Genomic DNA, 19,412 nt, shown 5'->3' with positions numbered 1-19,412 from the left:
TGAGTTCTACTTCCACATGTGAACTCAATTTCTCCAAATGGGCTGCCTTTGTATTTGAGAGCTTCCAGGTTGTTTTGAGTTTCACTGTTTGGAACATGGAGACCTTGTGGAGAGTTGAAGTGTTGTAAAGTAAGAAATGTGTGTTGTATTGTGCTATTTTAGGTCCTTTTGATGGCCATTTATCATCAGCCTCTGTGTCCAACCTAACATTTTTGTGACCACTGTGTAAGTGTATACCAAGCTTGACAGACGTCTGGCCTCTATTAAATCTTGAGAATCAGAAGCACCTGAATCCTGTAGAAATTTTTCATGCTTTACTGAAAACAATTTCCAAATCTTGAGGAAGATTTCCCCCTTTGTGTATTTCCTCTACCTAATGACCCTGCCTAGTTTCTTTGGGGACTGTGAAAGACTTGGGTGATTTTTTCATGAGATAACCATGTCCTTGGGGAACATGTCCTTCAGAAGCTCACGTTTTTCATTTGAATTAGTGTTCCCAGGGCATGGGCATTCATGTTGGCTCGGAATACGCCATCTTCTTATTTTAGAGTTATTAATGAATTTTTTTATGTTAATACACTTTATTCAAAAATATAATGAATGACTAAAAGGAACATCTGAGTAGCATTCTGAGGTACACTTGTAAGATTCAGGAGGCCACTGAGATGGAGTGTGGTTTATGATCCTGTCTTCAGAGAGGTGTCCCAATGACCCTGGACAACAAGAAAAAGGTAAGGTGGAAGCTTGGTCTCATCTTGTTTTCTCTGGCTGGCTATTCAGTATTCCATCTCAATTGGGAAACACGGTCATCAGTGAAAAGTGATCAAGATATTAGACTTCTTCCTTCTTCATTAAGGCTGTGAATATAGAGTGCTAAAGAAAAGAAGAAGAAGATAGAAGCAGAAAAATGTAAATTTCACACTTACAGGAGTTGGCCTCAGGGCAATCAGGTACAACATGGAAGTATAGGGAGGCAGAATCCTGGGCAACTCTCAACCAGTGGGATTGGGGTTGTTGAAAAGTGCTGGATCAATGCCCTGGCCTTAAAAAGTTGTAAAAGTTGAAAATTTTTCCACTCGTTGGCCATCAATTATTTGGAGAGAAGTAAATGATGCAGGGATAATTCTCAGTGTACAATGGAAAAAAATACAGTATTATTACCAGGTAGGTCTATTACCAAATCCTAGCTTTTTCTCTTGCTAGATTCTTGCCCTGGGCATACTACTTATCTTTCTGATTCTGATCCCCTCATATGTGTATAATCCAATGAAACTGGTCTTTTATTTTTTTTCAAAGTATAATCTCTGTGCAGAGAATGTGGGTGATGGTCTACAGTAATTACTGGACTCCTTCAAAGAATATTCAAAGGAGAATGCAGTTTGTAACCTACACCAACACTTCTGAAAACATTTTAAAAATATTCTTCTCTCTTACCTTTTTGAGCCTCTCAACTTCTCTGAAATTCCCAAGTCTTCCTCTCCCTGCAAACTCTCAACATCAAATGCTCTCTAAGCCTTTTCCTTCATTGGCCAGCCTCCCTCAATTCTTCCTTGTCCAGTTCAAATGTTTTCTTCCTCATTCTTCAGCAGCTCTCCCTCCCTTCTTCAAAGATGAAATCTAGACAACTCTTAGACCCTTATAAGACTTGAGGTCTTTCTATCCATTTATATCCATTCTGCCTATAAATCAGGGCTAAGTAAATGTGCAGCCTCAGGACCTCTCCTGGAAAACTGAGGAAGGAGAAATGACAAATGATGAAATATTGAATTCCTACAGTCTGGAAGACAGAAGGATGGGTTATCAATATCTGTAACTAAAAATCTTTTATCCCCATCAAACACAAAATACAGACAATAGTACTTAATTTGCAATATTGCTAAGATTCTTAAGTGAGAATGAATGAAAGGTGAGTGGAATAATAAACAGCAGCATACATAATAGAAATTCAGGATGTGTTAGTTCAGTTTCTCCCAGGAGGAAGCCAACTAAATAAAAGAAGCAGGATTAGCAACACCCCTAAGGTTAGTTCAATGTATTAAGCACCCCTTGTTATCTACTAAAGACACAAAGTGTGTCACTTCCATTTGGAGTATTAATACCAGACTTTTTCTTGAATATTACATAAGATGCCTATTTATAATGAGGTTTCCTTTCTAGTTAGACTTTTCTGGCTTCTTTTATCAGTAACACCAGCAAGTTAAGAGCAGACAGGTTTATAATTAAAGAGTTTTAGAATCATTTGCCATAGGAATCGATCTGTATCATTTGTAAAGCCATTAGGTACAGTTGACCAGGTACAGATCCAAGGGAGTGGGTTAGGTGCCAGAAATTATTTAAAAGTTTTAAAAAAATAGAAAAATTTCCTGAGCTCATAGAATGCTTTACTGAAATATTCACTTGCTTCTCTTTCATTATACAGCAATGTCTGGGGAGAATAGGTCCGTCTTTCTTTGACTGATTTATGCTAATTTATCCAGTCTTCTGCCATCTAGAGACCACCTCCAGATGCATAAGAGGGGGCAATTCAAAAGTCCCAGTCAAGTGTCAAAGCTGCCTTCTCTGCTCCTTTGAAAGGAGTCTTTCCTTGTGCAAACTGTCTTTGCTGAGATTGGATTTAAAGCAGCTCTTAGCTTCACTATTTTTATGCACTGTCAAACTGAACCAATCTACCCATACCATTGATTTTATGTTACCTACAAAACTGAAGGGAAAAAAAAAGTTGTTTTAATCATTTGCATTACTCATGTTTAATCTTCATAACCCAATGGAGGAGGTATGGTAGTCATTGTTTTATAAGGGGTCTAGGCTCATATAGCTTCCAAATAACCAAGCTGGAACTAAAGAAATGTCACAGTATCTCAGAGCTCTGATTCATCCAGTCCTAAATTTGAAACAAGGCAAGATACTAAGAATATGGGATGACCCTCAGTCTTTCCAGCTTCCAAGGGTGATTTTTTAAAATATATCTACACTTCTGAATCTGTTTTCTATCATGCATTATTCCTTGGATATAGTAGACTCCTTATTACTAACACCTGTTGTGACAAGTTATCTTTTGTTTTATCTTTCCAAATAACTAATAATTATTACATCTTGTGAAAGATGTCCAACTATCCTCTTTAAGGTCTTAAGTGACTTTTTTGTGTGTGATTAGTTTTAACTGAATCATCCACACTTTTTCATCTGGACTTTTATGGTACAGATTGCCTATGACTAGTTCCTTGAAGTTCTAACAAGTGTCCACATGACCCTGGGCTCATGTTTGAAAATTTGTTTAGTGAAATCAGTTCTCACTTATCCATTCCCTTTTGTGATCTTGGCAAGTAAACCTGGGTCATATCTCTCTTGGACTTGATTTTTCCAAACTAAAAAGTTATTTTGTTTTTCAGACTATTCTATGTTAATTGATTCTGAGCTTGTTTCCTTATCTATGAAATAGGAATAAAACTATGCTTACCATAAATGGTCGTTGTGGCCATTATAGTAATTAGATAGTCCATAGAGTTAGTACCTGACAATATTAACTACTTAAAAATATTAATAATACAGAAATGGAAATACTATTTCTCCTCTGGAAAACCAGGCAAAGTTTCATATAAGTGGTGATATTTACACAGATGTTGAAGGATACGTGGGATAAGTGCTATGTTAGAGGCATAGAGACTACTGTAAAACACAGAGGTGGAAGTAACTATTTCTCCCTGGGAAAATCAGGAAAAGTTTCAGGTAAATGACGATGTTTACATTGAGTATTGAAGAATGTGCAAGAGTTTTCCAAAAGAACAGGTGGAGGGAAGGGCATTCTAGACATAGGGAACTCCAATATGTAGAGCCTAAAAAGTCTGGCATATTAGAAACCAACATACTATCTGTCTGCTTACTCCTCAGTGTGGCGTTGACATCATTTAGCCACACTTTGTTTTGCTGCAAGAATAAATTAACATAATCAGGAAATTGAAGGGTTCCTCCCATCTCCAAAATAGGTTCTCTCTTCCAAATCATTGTATGAACAGGTTAAATCTCAGGTGTGATCTTTATGGGACCCCAGTGTTTATCCTTTCTTTACTTTTTGACTCTTAGACATTTCCTTGTGGTTATATAATGGACTTTCATCCTATCTCTCAGTGCTCCAACACAGCTCTTTACTCCACACGTCTCCAATCATTGCTCCATCGAGATTTCATTGTGTATTACCCTATTCCAAGTCTTGTGGTATGCCCTGGCTCTATTGGGTCATTCTGGTTATTTCTGTTTTCTTCACCACATCACTTGCCTCAGTCAATTTTGAGGCAGGTACAGTTATGGTGCTACCTCAAACTTTGGGTTAGAGGCTACAGGAAAAGTTTCTGTCTCTGTCTTTGGATGTGAACAGAAATCATGCAGTAGCCAAGGTTCTTCTGGCAGCCACCCTGAGGCATAGAAGAGGATCTCACTGAAATAATTTCAGAGACATTAGGATGAGAACATTGGCAAAATGTGCCAGAAGCCTGACTATCCATGGACAATTATTTTCCCTTTATCGTTTAATCCATGTTGAGCTGAGTTTTCTATTATGTCAACGATGCATCCTAACAAGATATAACTGGTTAGCAACTTTATATCCCAATTGACCCAATATGTTCCCCTAGGATAGGTCCTCTCTGTCTGGTCACCTGGTCTATTCCATCTCCAAACTGGAAAAGGCAAGAAGATCCAAGATTAAAAGTTTGCAAACCCAGATATAAAACCAGTCTCTTATTCTAAGGCTCACCTCCTGATCTTATCTCAGGGTTAAAGAATCCCAGAAGTCATTCTGATCAACATAGCCAACCTGGTAATTCATGGCTCCTGATTTGACCTAAGGTTGTAACTTCTCCTCCTTTGCCCATAGAATTTTCTAGAAAAAGAATCCATCCATACATGATGCCAGAATTTTAAAGACTACTGGAAAGTTATCTTAGGTAATATAGTTTTATGACACAATAATATAAAATAATGGTAAATATTTATAAAATGTCTACCATGTGCTAGGGCACTGATTTAAGAATACTTCTCCTATTGAGCTCACATGTAATTCTCATTTGATTCACACTTATTCCTTTTAAGTAGATATTTGCTAAGGTCTGTAAACAAGTCAAGATGGCGCCTGGCATTTTGCGAGAGGGAGTGGTTTGTGAAGTAACACCAGCGAGCCATTTAGTGTGGAGATTCCTTATTGATTGACTGCTGTATCTAGTTTATGTTAATTAAGATAAGCTGTGTGTAATGTATATATGCCCCTCCTGTCCTACAATAAATGGCTCCCACTCCTGCTGTATCAATGTACACAAGTTGCTCGTCATCCCCCGGTTAGTTTGCTGCAGCCAGACTGTGGCAGATGGTGGCCCATCTGGGGAGCCCCGGGACACTTGGGGGTAAGTTGACGAGAAAAAGCTGCCCGTCCCTAGATAGGACGGGAGCAAATCTGCTCATCCCTAGGCAGATAGGGCAAGAGGAAAAATGGCCATTTTGAGAAAATGGAGACGATTGATACAGTATGTTTGTGTCTTGTTTTGTCTTGAAATGTTGTATTGTCTTTGTGACAAAAATATGGAAGGGGCGTTAAGTAAATTATTGAAAAAAGGAGGCACCCCAGTGGAACCAAGAATAGTTGGGGCATGTGTTGATGGAAGCCTAGGAACTCTAGTCAGAAAGAAAAAGAAAGTTCAGAAGAAGAAGGATTATCAGGAAAAAAGTTGCGGCAAAAGGCTATTACTGAATACTTTTCCTTACCGGAGGGTGCATGAATTGGTGCCGCAGCTGCCCCGTGCGCAAACCGGTCGCGGCGCAGCAAGAACTTTCCAAGCGGCGGCAGCCGGCTCTTCCACTGCCAGGAGCCCAAATCTAGACCTGACCTGGAGGCACAGTCTCGAGGGCTCTTGCTCCCTGTGCCCGGAAGCAGTTTGAGTCCAGGACACTCCCCAGGGCCATCTGGGGCTGCCCGGGAGGCTACAGCCAGCAGAAGACGCTACCGCTACCGGTGTCCCTGATGTTTGGACATTTTCAATGTCAATAACTAAGCTACAATGGTTCTCCCACACCTGGAGGCTGATGAATAATGAGCACCATTAAGGCTTATTTCAAATGTAAAAAAACCTTGAGATAATGTACTAAATTGTTCAGAAGGTTGTTTTCTTAGTGGAATGCTACAGGATTTTCTTTAGCCAGCATTGCCGGAGTTCCTGCCTTCATCCCAGTTCTGGTGAGGATGAGGGTGGAAGAATTTCCAGTGTTGCTGAGAACTGTATGAGACTTTGGATCAAGCTAGCTGCCTGCAGAACTTACCTGGACTGTGATTTAAGCTAGCTGCCTGCAGAACTTACCTGGACTATGATTTACCTGGACTGTGAGTTAATCTATTGAGACACTGCTTTACCTGGACTGAGACAACAAACTGTAATCTACAACAAATTGTAACTCGGTATCTTTGCTAACGGTGTCATTGCTGGTATAATTTTTCCAAGGGCTTCTTGGATGGAGCCATCAATTGACTTGGTATTGTGGCATTTTGTATCCTCCCCTTCTGCTTGTAGCAGATTATTTATGGTGTTTGTGTAAAAACCACTATGATCGTTATTTAAATTAAACAAAAGGGGGAAATGTTAAGGTCTGTAAACAAGTCAAGATGGTGCCTGGCATTTTGCCAGAGGGAGTGGTTTGTGAAGTAACGACAGTGAGCCATTTAGTGTGAAGATTCCTTATTGGTTGACTGCTGTATCTAGTTTATGTTAATTAAGATAAGCTGTGGGCTGAGGACGTGGCTCAAGCGGTAGCGCGCTCGCCTGGCATGCGTGCGGCCCGGGTTCGATCCTCAGAACCACATACAAACAAAGATGTTGTGTCCACCGATAACTAAAGAATAAATATTAAAAAAAATTCTCTCTCTCTCTCTCTCTCTCTCTCTCTCTCTGTCTCTCACTCTCTCTTTAAAAAAAAAAAAAGATAAGCTGTGTGTAATGTATATATGCCCCTCCTGTCCTACAATAAACGGCTCCCACTCCTGCTGTATCAATGTGCACAAGTTGCTTGTCACCCCCTGGTTAGTTTGCTGCAGCTGGACTGTGGCAGATATTATTATTATTCACATTTTATATCTGAGGAATCTGAAGCACATAGAGTCCAGGAAACTTGGATGGTGGTAGATCCAGGAATAAAATACTGCCAGCCTAATTCCAGACTTCATGCTCAACAAGTACACTAATACAGTTAAAGTTTATAATGATGATGAGTTTCATGGAGGTCTCATAATCATAGAGTCCATAAATTTGAGAGTTTCTGATTTTTCTGATGACTTTGTGGTGATCTGTCTACCCACTCTATCCCCCAGCCCTTGGGAAAGACCAGCCTCTGTTTACAAGGTTGCTAGCAAACAGTAGGTATGCCATTTCTCTTATTCATGGCTTCAACTCATTTGAGCTTTGGTCTGAAAAGCTCTAAGCTATGAACTATAACTCACAGCTATTCAGTGGTCAAGTATGTCTGTACTTTGTGTAGAATATATGGGCAGCTCATCTCTGTGGGAACTCGATTCTTCATACTAAAATTTACTTCTTTTATTATACTTCTTCAGAGCCAGGTTAACATATCATTTTTCCTTCATACAAATAAATTTGTTTGAAAATAAACACATATATAATTTTTATATAATAATACTACATACTTGAAAGACCCCAGCCCAGAAACCCCAGGCCCCATTGTGAAACCATCAGGGCGTGTTGCTAACCCACGTAAAGAGAGGTCTATTTGTTAATCAGTTAAGGGTAGTCTATTGTGAGGGGACAGGATGGTTGAGGAAGAACAGAAAAGCAGATCCCAAGGCATGCCTGAACAAACAGGAACTGATAATGATAAGCAGGAACAGAAAAACCAGAGTGTTAATATGTAACTGTCATGAGGTTTATCCAGGAACATAAAGTGAAAAACAACTTTGCCCTTTAGGTAATCTATATGTTGGGTTCAAAATAACCAATAAGAAACCTGTCACTTCCCGCGCGCGCGAAACCTGCCCCATTATCCTATAAAAGACCTGTACCCCAAAGCCCGGTGTGCCAGTTCACCAAAGCTCCGGCTGAGGTTTTGCTGAGCACCCGCAGGCGTCTGTGTCTGAATAAACCTCATGCGTTTGCAGCCAGTGCCTCGTGCGTCTTTCTTGGACAGGGAATCGGTGGGTCTTTCATTTGGCGAGCCAGCCAGGAGAACTCCTGTAACCCCGTCCGGATCCCTGCCCGAGGAACACCCGATAACCACTGGGAGGTAAGCTGGCCAGCTCGTGTCATTTTGTCCGTCATTTTGTGTCCCTTTTTGCAGTCTCCGGTTGATATCTGTCTGTGTGCGGCGTCCGTACGATTGCGCGTAATCGCTCTGTTTTCTGGGCAGCTCGAGAAGGAGTTGACGAACTCGGACTTCTCCCCTGCCACCCTGGGAGACGTCCCGGGGATTCCTGACACCCTGGGAGACGTCCCAGGGATTCGGAGGGCCCATTTTTTCAGGAGGCCTACTTTCGGTTTGTGCCAAGGCCGCGCAACATTCTTTGTGTCCAATCTGATATTTGTGTCTGTCTTCTTGTTTTTGTATTTCTCATTCCATCTGAAACTAACATGGGACAATCTATAACAACTCCCTTGAGCCTTACTCTTGATCACTGGCAGGACGTCCGGAACCGGGCTGACAACCTGTCAGTGGAGATCAAGAAGAAAAAATGGATAACGCTCTGCACTATGGAGTGGCCGGCGTTCAATGTTGGCTGGCCAAAAGAAGGGACATTTAATCTTGATCCCATTTTACAGGTGAAGTCTCAGGTGTTCGCCCAAGGGTCTCAAAGACACCCCGATCAAGTGCCCTACATCGTTACCTGGGAAAATTTGGTCTCTGACCCACCCCTTGGGTCGCTCCTTTCTCTCCGTCTAAGCCTACTCCGCAATCTCCTCCCCCGACTTTTCCTCCCAACCAGCCTCTCCATCTGCCAACTTCCAACCGCTCCACACCTCCGCCATCTTCCGCTCCACTTATCCCTGTACCTACGCCTCCTCCCCCTTCAACCTCTAGACTCTACCCCATTCTCGATAAATCTAAAAAGGTGACTCCAATAGGGACAGAACCCAAAAAGGTTTTGCCGCCGGAAGACTCCACTCTCGTAGATTTGATGACTGAAGAACCCCCACCCTATGGGCCCCAGCCTGTACCGGCTCCAGATTCCATCCAGGCTTCCTCAGAGGAAGAAGAAGAACCAGCCGAACCAGTCACCAATAACCCTCCGGGCCCATCCCCCATGGTCGGGAGGCTCCGCAGCCGTCGGGAGCCAACCTCCTCGGGGGATACATCTAGAGTTCTCCCCTTGCGGCAGACGGGAGGCCCCGATGGGCTGTACCAATATTGGCCTTTCTCTGCCTCTGATCTCTATAACTGGAAAACACATAACCCATCCTTTTCCAGTGACCCTGTAGCTCTAACCTCTCTGATAGAATCTATTCTAGTGACTCACCAGCCAACATGGGATGATTGCCAACAGCTCCTACAGACCCTTCTCACTTCTGAGGAGAAACAGAAAGTTCTCCTGGAAGCCCGTAAAAATGTGCCTGGGGACGACGGGCGCCCCACTCAACTCCCAAATTTGATTAATGAAGCTTTCCCCTTGACTCGGCCAGACTGGAACTATAACACTGATGCAGGTGGGAACCACCTACGTCTCTATCGCCAGTTACTCATAGCGGGTCTCCATGGAGCAGGGCGGCGGCCCACCAATTTGGCTCAGGTAAGACAGACTATTCAGGGATCGACAGAAACTCCGACTGCATTTTTAGAGAGACTAAAGGAAGTTTACCGGAGGTACACACCTTTTGACCCCGACAGTGAGGATCAGAGAGGAAATGTTTCTATGGCCTTTATTTGGCAGTCCGCTCCAGATATTAGGACTAAGTTACAGAGATTAGATAACTTACAAGATTTTTCTCTAGCAGATTTATTGAGAGAAGCAGAAAAGATTTTTAACAAGAGAGAAACTCCAGAGGAAAAAGAGAAAAGAATCAGGAGGATGCAGGAGGAGAGAGATCTCAAATTTAAGGAAGAATTAGACAAGAGAGATCGAAAGCGTGATAAAGAATTAAGTAAGATATTGGCCACTGTAACACAGGCAGGGCAACAAGGAGATAAGCTAAGTAGGGAAAGGGAACAAGGCAGACCCCGTGTAGACCGAGACCAGTGTGCCTACTGCAAAGAAAGAGGACATTGGGTAAAGGATTGCCCAAAGAAACCCCCCAACCCCAGAAGAGGTACAAACCGGACCTCTCAATTGCTAGCCTTGGATGAAGATTAGGGGGGTCAGGGCCAGGAGCTCCCCCCTGAGCCCTGGGTAACCCTGCAAGTAGGGGGGCAACCTGTAACCTTCCTAGTAGATACGGGAGCCCAACACTCGGTGCTAACACGGGCACCAGGACCTATGAGCCACAAGACAACATGGGTCCAAGGCGCCACCGGGAGCAAACCTTACCGATGGACCACCAAAAGAGAAGTACACCTTGCCACAGGTAAAGTTTCCCATTCATTTCTGCATGTGCCTGATTGTCCGTATCCATTACTGGGAAGAGACTTATTGACCAAATTGAGAGCCCAAATTTATTTTAAAGATGGGAGTGCCTCCATCACGGGACCAAACCAGGCCCCTTTACACGTATTGACTTTCAAATTAGAGGACGAATATAAACTTTTTGACAAACCTTCTGTACCTATGAAGGACATGGACTATTGGCTTGATTCATACCCGGAGGCCTGGGCTGAAACTGGAGGAATGGGAATGGCTAAACAACAACCTCCAATAGTCATTCACCTAAAAGCAACTGCTACTCCCATAAACATTAAACAATATCCTATGTCGAGGGAAGCTCACCAGGGCATCAGACCACATATCAAACGCCTCCTAGACCAAGGCATCCTAACTCCTTGCCGGTCACCCTGGAACACCCCATTGTTGCCAGTCAAAAAGCCAGGAACAAATGACTACAGACCTGTCCAAGATTTAAGAGAGGTAAACAAAAGGGTAGAAGATATTCACCTCACAGTGCCTAACCCTTATAATCTCCTCAGCACCTTGCCTCCTACCCATACTTGGTATTCCGTTTTGGACCTAAAAGATGCCTTCTTCTGCCTAAGATTGTCTCCCCAAAGCCAGGCTCTTTTTGCATTCGAATGGAAGGATCCCGAAGAAGGAGTCTCTGGACAGCTGACCTGGACAAGACTGCCACAAGGGTTTAAAAACAGCCCGACGCTCTTCGATGAGGCCTTACATCAGGATCTGGCCGATTTCCGTGTAAGACACCCCTCCTTAATTATGCTTCAATATGTAGATGACATCTTGCTGGCTGCTACTTCCAAGGAGGATTGCCTGGCAGGTACGGAAGCATTACTACAGACTTTGGGGCAATTGGGGTATAGAGCATCAGCTAAGAAGGCCCAGATCTGTCAGACAACAGTTACTTATCTTGGCTACGAACTTCATGATGGCCAGCGATGGTTGACAGCTGCCAGGAAAGAGACTATCTCGAGCATACCAACCCCCAAGAGTCCCAAGCAGCTGCGGGAGTTTCTAGGAACCGCAGGTTTCTGTAGACTCTGGATTCCTGGGTTTGCTGAGATAGCAGCCCCCCTGTATCCACTGACTAAACAGGGTAACTCTTTTGATTGGACGGAAGAACACCAGTTGGCATTTGATCGCATCAAATTGGCCCTTTTATCTGCCCCCACCTTAGGCTTACCAGATATTACCAAGCCTTTTGACCTATTTATAGATGAAAAGCAGGGCTATGCAAAGGGAGTCTTAACCCAAAAATTGGGGCCATGGAGGCGTCCCATAGCCTATCTGTCTAAGAAACTGGATCCAGTGGCATCAGGATGGCCCCCATGTCTTCGGATGATAGCAGCTGTGGCTGTCCTGATCAAAGACGCCACCAAACTAACTTTGGGACAACCATTGACTTTATTAACCCCTCATGCTATTGAGACAATAATTCGCCAACCGCCCGATCGCTGGGTGTCAAATGCCCGACTCACCCATTACCAATCTTTGTTGTTGGACACTGACCGAATTCAGTTTGGCCCCATAGTCACACTGAATCCAGCGACCCTCCTACCGCTCCCAGGAAAAGCTAATCCTCACAACTGCCAGCAGATTCTCGCAGAGACACAGGGAACCCGGCCAGACCTCACGGACCAACCCATGAAAGATGCAGAGCTGGTCTGGTACACGGACGGAAGCAGTTACCTACTCAATGGAGAACGGCAAGCGGGAGCAGCCATCACCACTGAATCTGAGGTAATATGGGCGAGTGCATTGCCGGGAGGGACATCAGCCCAGCGGGCAGAACTGATAGCTCTGACCCAAGCCTTAAAATTGGCAGAGGGGAAGAAACTAAACGTGTACACAGACAGCAGGTATGCTTTTGCCACGGCTCATATACATGGAGAAATTTACAGACGCTGGGGATTACTGACTTCAGAAGGAAAGGAAATTAAGAATAAGACTGAAATATTGGCTTTGCTTAAAGCTTTATTTCTACCCAAAAAGTTAAGCATTATGTATTGCCCTGGTCATCAAAAAGGAGACAATCCAGAAGCCAGGGGAAACAGATTGGCAGATGAAACAGCCAGAAAGGCAGCTTTGGGGCCCCAACTCTTGGTGATGACCCTATTGCCCCAGCACACCCCACATGTGGACTCTTCACTACGAGACCATAAGGACCAATGGATCTATGAGGATAAGGACTTAGATATCGTCCAGAAGCTAGAGGCCACTTACAACTCAGAGGACAATACCTGGGAGCATCAAGGAAAAACCATAATGCCCCTTAAAAATGCCAAAGAACTAATAAAATCACTACATGGACTAACCCACCTGGGGGCTAAAAAGATGAGAAAACTCTTGGACCGTGGAGAGGGTACTCTATATCTCCCAAACAGGGATCGACTCCTCCAACAGGTGGCAGAAAATTGTCAAGCATGTGCTCAGGTAAATGCTGGTAAAGTTAAGATTGGGACAGGAGTCCGAGTTAGAGGACACAAACCTGGAACACATTGGGAGATAGACTTCACTGAAGTCCAACCTGGTATGTATGGATATAAATATCTTCTAGTCTTTGTTGATACCTTTTCCGGATGGGTAGAGGCATTTCCCACCCGACATGAAACTGCCAAGGTCGTTGCTAAGAAGCTATTAGAAGAAATTTTCCCAAGGTATGGGGTACCTGGAACAATTGGGTCAGACAACGGGCCTGCCTTCGTCTCCCAGGTAAGTCAGGCAGTGGCCAATTTGCTGGGGATTAATTGGAAGTTACATTGTGCATATAGACCCCAAAGCTCAGGGCAAGTCAGGAATACTCCTAACTCCTAACTATATCAAGTCAGGAATACTCCTAACTCTCAGGGACTAACCCCCTTTGAAATCCTATATGGTGCTCCACCACCTGCTGTTAACTTCTATGAAACTGAAATTTATGCCTCCCTTACCCCATCCATGCAGACTCATTTACGTGCACTGCAACTAGTCCAGGACGAGGTCTGGAAACCATTGGCAGCGGCATATAAGGAAGAACTCAAAACTCCTTCGGTGCCACACCCCTTCAGGATCGGAGACACCGTCTGAGTACGCAGACATCAGACCAAAAATCTTGAACCACGGTGGAAAGGACCTTACACCGTCCTGCTGACCACACCGACAGCACTGAAGGTAGACGGCATAGCTGCTTGGATCCACGCCTCTCACGTGAAAGCTGCTCATCCACCGGACTTGACCAACACCCCGGAGACATCAGGATGGAAGCTACAACGCACTCCAAACCCACTAAAGATAAGACTTACACGCTGTTAACCGTTCTTGCTCTTTGCTCTACTCCCCTTGTCTTAGGTAGTAACCCCCATGCTCCCATGAAGTTGACTTGGCAGGTATATTCTCAAACCGGGGAGGTAATTTGGTCTATTACAGCAACCCATACCCCTGGCACATGGTGGCCTACCCTGACCCCAGATTTTTGCCAACTAGCCGCTGGATTAGACTCATGGGATATTCCTGACAAATCACATGGCCAACTCCAGACCTACATGGCCCCCAGGCCTCAGCAAGGCACTAATTATGGATGCTCAACCCAGGTCGCTAGGTGCCGGCTAGCCCAAACTGACTTTTATGTCTGCCCTCGGGACGGTAGAGACAGATCACAGGCTTATAGATGTGGGGGATATGAAGCATACTTTTGCTCCTCCTGGGGCTGCGAAACCACAGGAGATGCATACTGGAGCCCCACCTCAAGCTGGGACCTGATACAGGTGGCCAAAAATTTTACGACCCCCAATTCAGATGGCCATACATGCTACAGGAAAAACTCACAATTTCAGGCGGGCCAGTCGCTGCCCCTTAAGATACAATTCACGGACAAAGGCAGGGAGACTATCGACCCCTGGCTTACTGGAAGAACATGGGGACTCAGATGGCACTTGCCTGGAAATGATCGAGGTGTAATTTTCAAAATTAGACTATCTCAAACCCCAGCTATAATTAGCTCTATAGGACCTAACCCTGTACTTGGGGGCCAAAAGATCCCTTCACCGCCTAAACAGCCCAAGAGCTTGGCAACAACTCCCTCCAGTAAGCCGCCCGTGCCTCAAATTGTAACCATGGACTATCAATCCTCTAGTTCTTTCCCTGAACCCGTTTACCCAGGGACTGGAGATCAACTATTAGATTTGATTCGAGGAGCATTTTATGCCCTCAACGCCACCAACCCAGATCGCACCCAAGATTGTTGGCTATGTCTCACCTCCAGTCCACCCTATTATGAAGGGATAGCAATGATGTCTAACTGGAATAGTAGTACAAACCCTGACCCTAAGTGTGTATCCCTACCCAGCTATAAGCTTACCATCACTGAAGTATCAGGACAAGGGGTCTGTATAGGGAACGTACCCCTATCACACCAACCTCTTTGTAATACTACCCTCCCAACGACAGGCTCACAAAATAGCTATTTATGGGGCCCCCCTGGAACTTACTGGGCCTGCAACACTGGGCTGACCCCCTGCATTTCTACGGCTGTCCTCAACGCAACCACTGATTTTTGTGTGTTGATACAATTATGGCCCAGGATATCATATCTAAGATCAGACTATGTCCTAGGACATCTAGAAGGGCAGAAGTGGTACCCTAGAGAGCCCATAAGCCTGACTATAGCCATACTGCTGGGCGTTGGAGGAATAGCCGCAGGGGTAGGAACAGGAACTGCAGCCTTAGTGCAGGGAAACCAATTCTTACATTTACAAGCAGCTATGAACGAAGATCTAACTGCAATGGCCAAGTCTATCACAGCCCTAGAAAAATCTCTCTCTTCCCTCTCGGAAGTTGTGTTACAAAATAGGAGAGGATTAGATTTACTGTTCCTTAGAGAAGGTGGCCTCTGTGTAGCCCTAAAAGAACAATGTTGTTTCTACGCTGACCATACGGGGGTTGTTAGAGAGACCATGGAAAAAGTCACTGAAAGATTAGCGAATAGACAAAAAGAATTTGAAAATCAACAGGGATGGTTTGAACACTGGTTCAGTAAGTCCCCTTGGTTAACAACTTTGTTATCCGCGGTAGCTGGACCCTTGATTATTTTACTGATAATCTTAACATTTGGGCCTTGCATTCTCAACAGATTAATACGATTTATAAAAGAAAGACTGTCCATTATTCAGACCATGGTTCTTACTCAGCAGTATCAGTTGCTCCAGCAGCAAACAGGGTCACAGACCGATCTGGCTCAAGAATCTGAACAGGCAGAACAATGGATATAAGATTCTATCCATGAAATAGAAAAAGGGGGGAATGAAAGACCCCAGCCCAGAAACCCCAGGCCCCATTGTGAAACCATCAGGGCGTGTTGCTAACCCACGTAAAGAGAGGTCTATTTGTTAATCAGTTAAGGGTAGTCTATTGTGAGGGGACAGGATGGTTGAGGAAGAACAGAAAAGCAGATCCCAAGGCATGCCTGAACAAACAGGAACTGATAATGATAAGCAGGAACAGAAAAACCAGAGTGTTAATATGTAACTGTCATGAGGTTTATCCAGGAACATAAAGTGAAAAACAACTTTGCCCTTTAGGTAATCTATATGTTGGGTTCAAAATAACCAATAAGAAACCTGTCACTTCCCGCGCGCGCAAAACCTGCCCCATTATCCTATAAAAGACCTGTACCCCAAAGCCCGGTGTGCCAGTTCACCAAAGCTCCGGCTGAGGTTTTGCTGAGCACCCGCAGGCGTCTGTGTCTGAATAAACCTCATGCGTTTGCAGCCAGTGCCTCGTGCGTCTTTCTTGGACAGGGAATCGGTGGGTCTTTCATACTCATCAGAATCACTAATTTAAAAAATAATGGCAATATCTAGCATTAGTAAGTAGGTAGGTCAATCAAAATTCTCATATACTGCAAATAAGTGTATATTTTAGTACAACAACTTTGCAAAGGTCTTACTAAACTCAAAGATGCACATATTTGTTGATCTAGCAATTCTACTTCTAGGTGTGTAGCCAACACAAATGCATGTAAATGTTCACCAAAAGACAGTCATTAGCATGTTCATTGCAGCACTATTTGTAAAAGCCCAAAAATGGGATGTGGGGTCTCCAATACCCATCAGCACAATAGATAAACACTGTGATGTATCAATGCAATACTACATTGATCTAAAGATACATGCAAAAATATGGATTAGGCTCACAAATACAGTATTGAGCAAAAAAAAGCCATACTATTATAAGTATATACTATTATGAGCCACTTTATTTAACTTATAAAGTCTAATGAAACTCTGTTATTGTTTAGATGTGGTGTCCCCCAAAAGCTCACGTTCGAGACAATGCAAGGTTTGGAGGAGAAATGATTGGATTATAGCCTTAGCCTAATCAGTGAATTGATTCCTGATGGAATTAACTGAGTGGTGATTGGAGGCGGGTGGGGTATGGCTGGAGAAAGTGGTTCATTGGGGGCGTGCCTATGGGTATGTATTTTATACCCGAGAGTGGACTATCTGTGCTTTCTGATCACCATGTGAATTGCTTCCCTCTGCCACACTCTATTTTTTAAGTATTTTTTAAATTGTTGATAGATCTTTATTTTTATTTAGTTATTTATATGTGGTGCTGAAAATCGAACCCAGTGCCTCACACATGCCAGGCAAGTGCGCTGCTACGCTGAGCCAAAGCCCCAGCCCCTGCCACACTCTTTTGCCATGATGTTCTGCCTTACCTCAAGCCCCAAGGAATGGAGCTGGCCTTCTAATGGACTAAGACTTCTGAAACTGTGAGCCCTCAAATAAACTTTTCCTCCTCTACAATTTTTACGGGTGGGTCTTTAGTCACAGAAGTGAAAAAGCTGACTAACACATTCTCTATTATACTGTTAGGTTATCCCTGGGGAAGGGGAAGAAGAGGTTTCTGAAATGCTGATGTAATTCTGTTATTTTTATTATTTTTTAATTTAGGTACAAGTTACATTGTTGCATGGGTGTGATGGGTTTGTGAAAATTTATTGAGCTGTATGTTTATGATATACAGACCTTTCTTTAGGTATGTTGTACTTCAGTAGAAACTTTTTGTAAAGTACATATATACCATTTTCCCTGCATTTTTTCAGTGGATAGTACAAACTTTAAGTCTTTTAAGACAGTGAGTGGGCTTTATCTTCCTCAGATAATGCTACTTGATTCTGGGAGGAAGCCTGGCCAGATCCCATAATCAGTTAACTATAGGAGAGACAAATAGACCAAGGTGAATATTTAAAAATATAATTTACCACTTTTCAGATTTCTCAATGTCTAGATTTTTTAAAACAGCAGTATTTTTAATGAGAAAAATTGTCTGTTTTGATGCTGATATTAGTTTTCTGAATTTGAAATTTCAAACTGTTCATGTGTTCGTTGGGAGGATAAAAATGTGTTTGGGTTCTCCTGTGATGTATTCCTAGTAACACAACTTGGAACCTATATTTTGGCAAAGTAACATGTGCTTAGTACTAATATTATAAATTATTCAACCTTTTTCAAACCAAAAACAGACATATGTTGATAAACAATTCAGGTTGCCTATTCTCTTGAAGTTTTGCAAATAAGACAGTCTACATTGAAATTAATGTTCAAAATAAAATTTCTTTCAGAAATTAAAATTCAACCTTCATTGAGGCAGCCACATCAATGTTTATAGCAGCTCAATTCACAATAGCTAAGCTATGGAACCAACTTATGTGTCCTTCAACAGATGAATGCATAAAAAAATGTGGTGTATATATATATACCCAATGGAGCCTTAAAGAAGAACGGCTTTATGATATTTGCAAGTAAGTGAATTAATCTGGAGATTATCATGCTACATGAAATAAGCCAGTCTCTAAAAGCCAAAGGTCGAATTTTTGCTGATATGTGAAAGCTAACCCTCATATTGGGGGGGATAAATATTCAGTAGATTAGACAAAAGGGAATGAAGGGAAGGGAGGTAGGACAGGAAGAGGAAAGACAGTGGAATGAATCCAAAATAATTTTTCTATGTACTTCTATGAATACACCATAATAAATCCCACCATTGTGTACATCCCTGAAAATGGGGTATTAATTAGAATAAGAGATATTCCATGCCTGTGTAATTACATCAAAATGAATTCTACTGCCATGTATAACTAAAAAAAAAAAAAACAAAAAAAAAAAAAAAAAAAAAAAAAAAAAAAACACCAATCATATAAAATAATTTCAACCTTTATTTGGGATATTTTATATTCCTCACTTGATATAATTTTTACTGCAGCCCTATGATATTGATATTTATCCTCATCATATAGACAAGGAAACTGAAATTATTGAGATGGTTTTATCTAACCAGTATTCTGACTCCAGATCTAGGACTATTACATCATACTAGGTGACCTTCAGAGACAGTCTTCCTCTAGTGAATGTCAGTTGTGAAATCTAGGAGGCAGAGGCCCACATGCTCACCAAGGCACTATTCTGAATCCATAAATCAGCAAAGGGGATGCCACACAGGCAGGTATGGAAAAAGGAAGACGGGCCTGGGAAGTGATGGGCACATTGGGAGAGTTTGTCCTGCATGTCAATTCCTAATCTGCTGAGAAGGAGGGCTAGAAAAACAAAATTGGGTGCCGGGCTCAGTGGCGCATGCCTGTAATCTGAGGGGCTCCCCAGGCTGCAGCAGGAGGATCACAAGTTCAAAGCCAGCCTCAGCAAAAGCAAGTCAGTGAGATCCTGTCTCTAAGTAAAATACAAAATAGGGCTGGAGATGTGGCTCAGTGGTTAAGGGTCCCTGAGTTCAATCACCAGTACCCCCCACCAAAAGTTAGACACGAGTTTGATTACACAGGAAAACTTAGCAGCTC

General features: G+C 43.0%; 1 protein-coding gene across 1 annotated transcript; it reads left to right on the top strand.

Moving 5' to 3' along the window:
• Positions 1–707: 707 nt before the first annotated feature.
• Positions 708–13,873, top strand: LOC143381059 (uncharacterized). Its single transcript, XM_077105357.1, is given in 7 exon segments — positions 708–731; positions 8,176–8,271; positions 8,326–8,493; positions 8,667–8,882; positions 8,969–13,214; positions 13,217–13,294; positions 13,692–13,873. Coding segments are annotated over 7 exon segments (5,010 nt in total).
• Positions 13,874–19,412: the final 5,539 nt, after the last annotated feature.

This window comes from Callospermophilus lateralis, chromosome 15 (genome assembly GCF_048772815.1).
Source record: "Callospermophilus lateralis isolate mCalLat2 chromosome 15, mCalLat2.hap1, whole genome shotgun sequence".
NCBI classification, from domain to species: Eukaryota; Metazoa; Chordata; class Mammalia; order Rodentia; family Sciuridae; genus Callospermophilus; species Callospermophilus lateralis.
The sequence above is the reverse complement of the archived record's forward strand: the minus strand, read 5'-3'. Positions and strand labels throughout refer to the sequence as shown.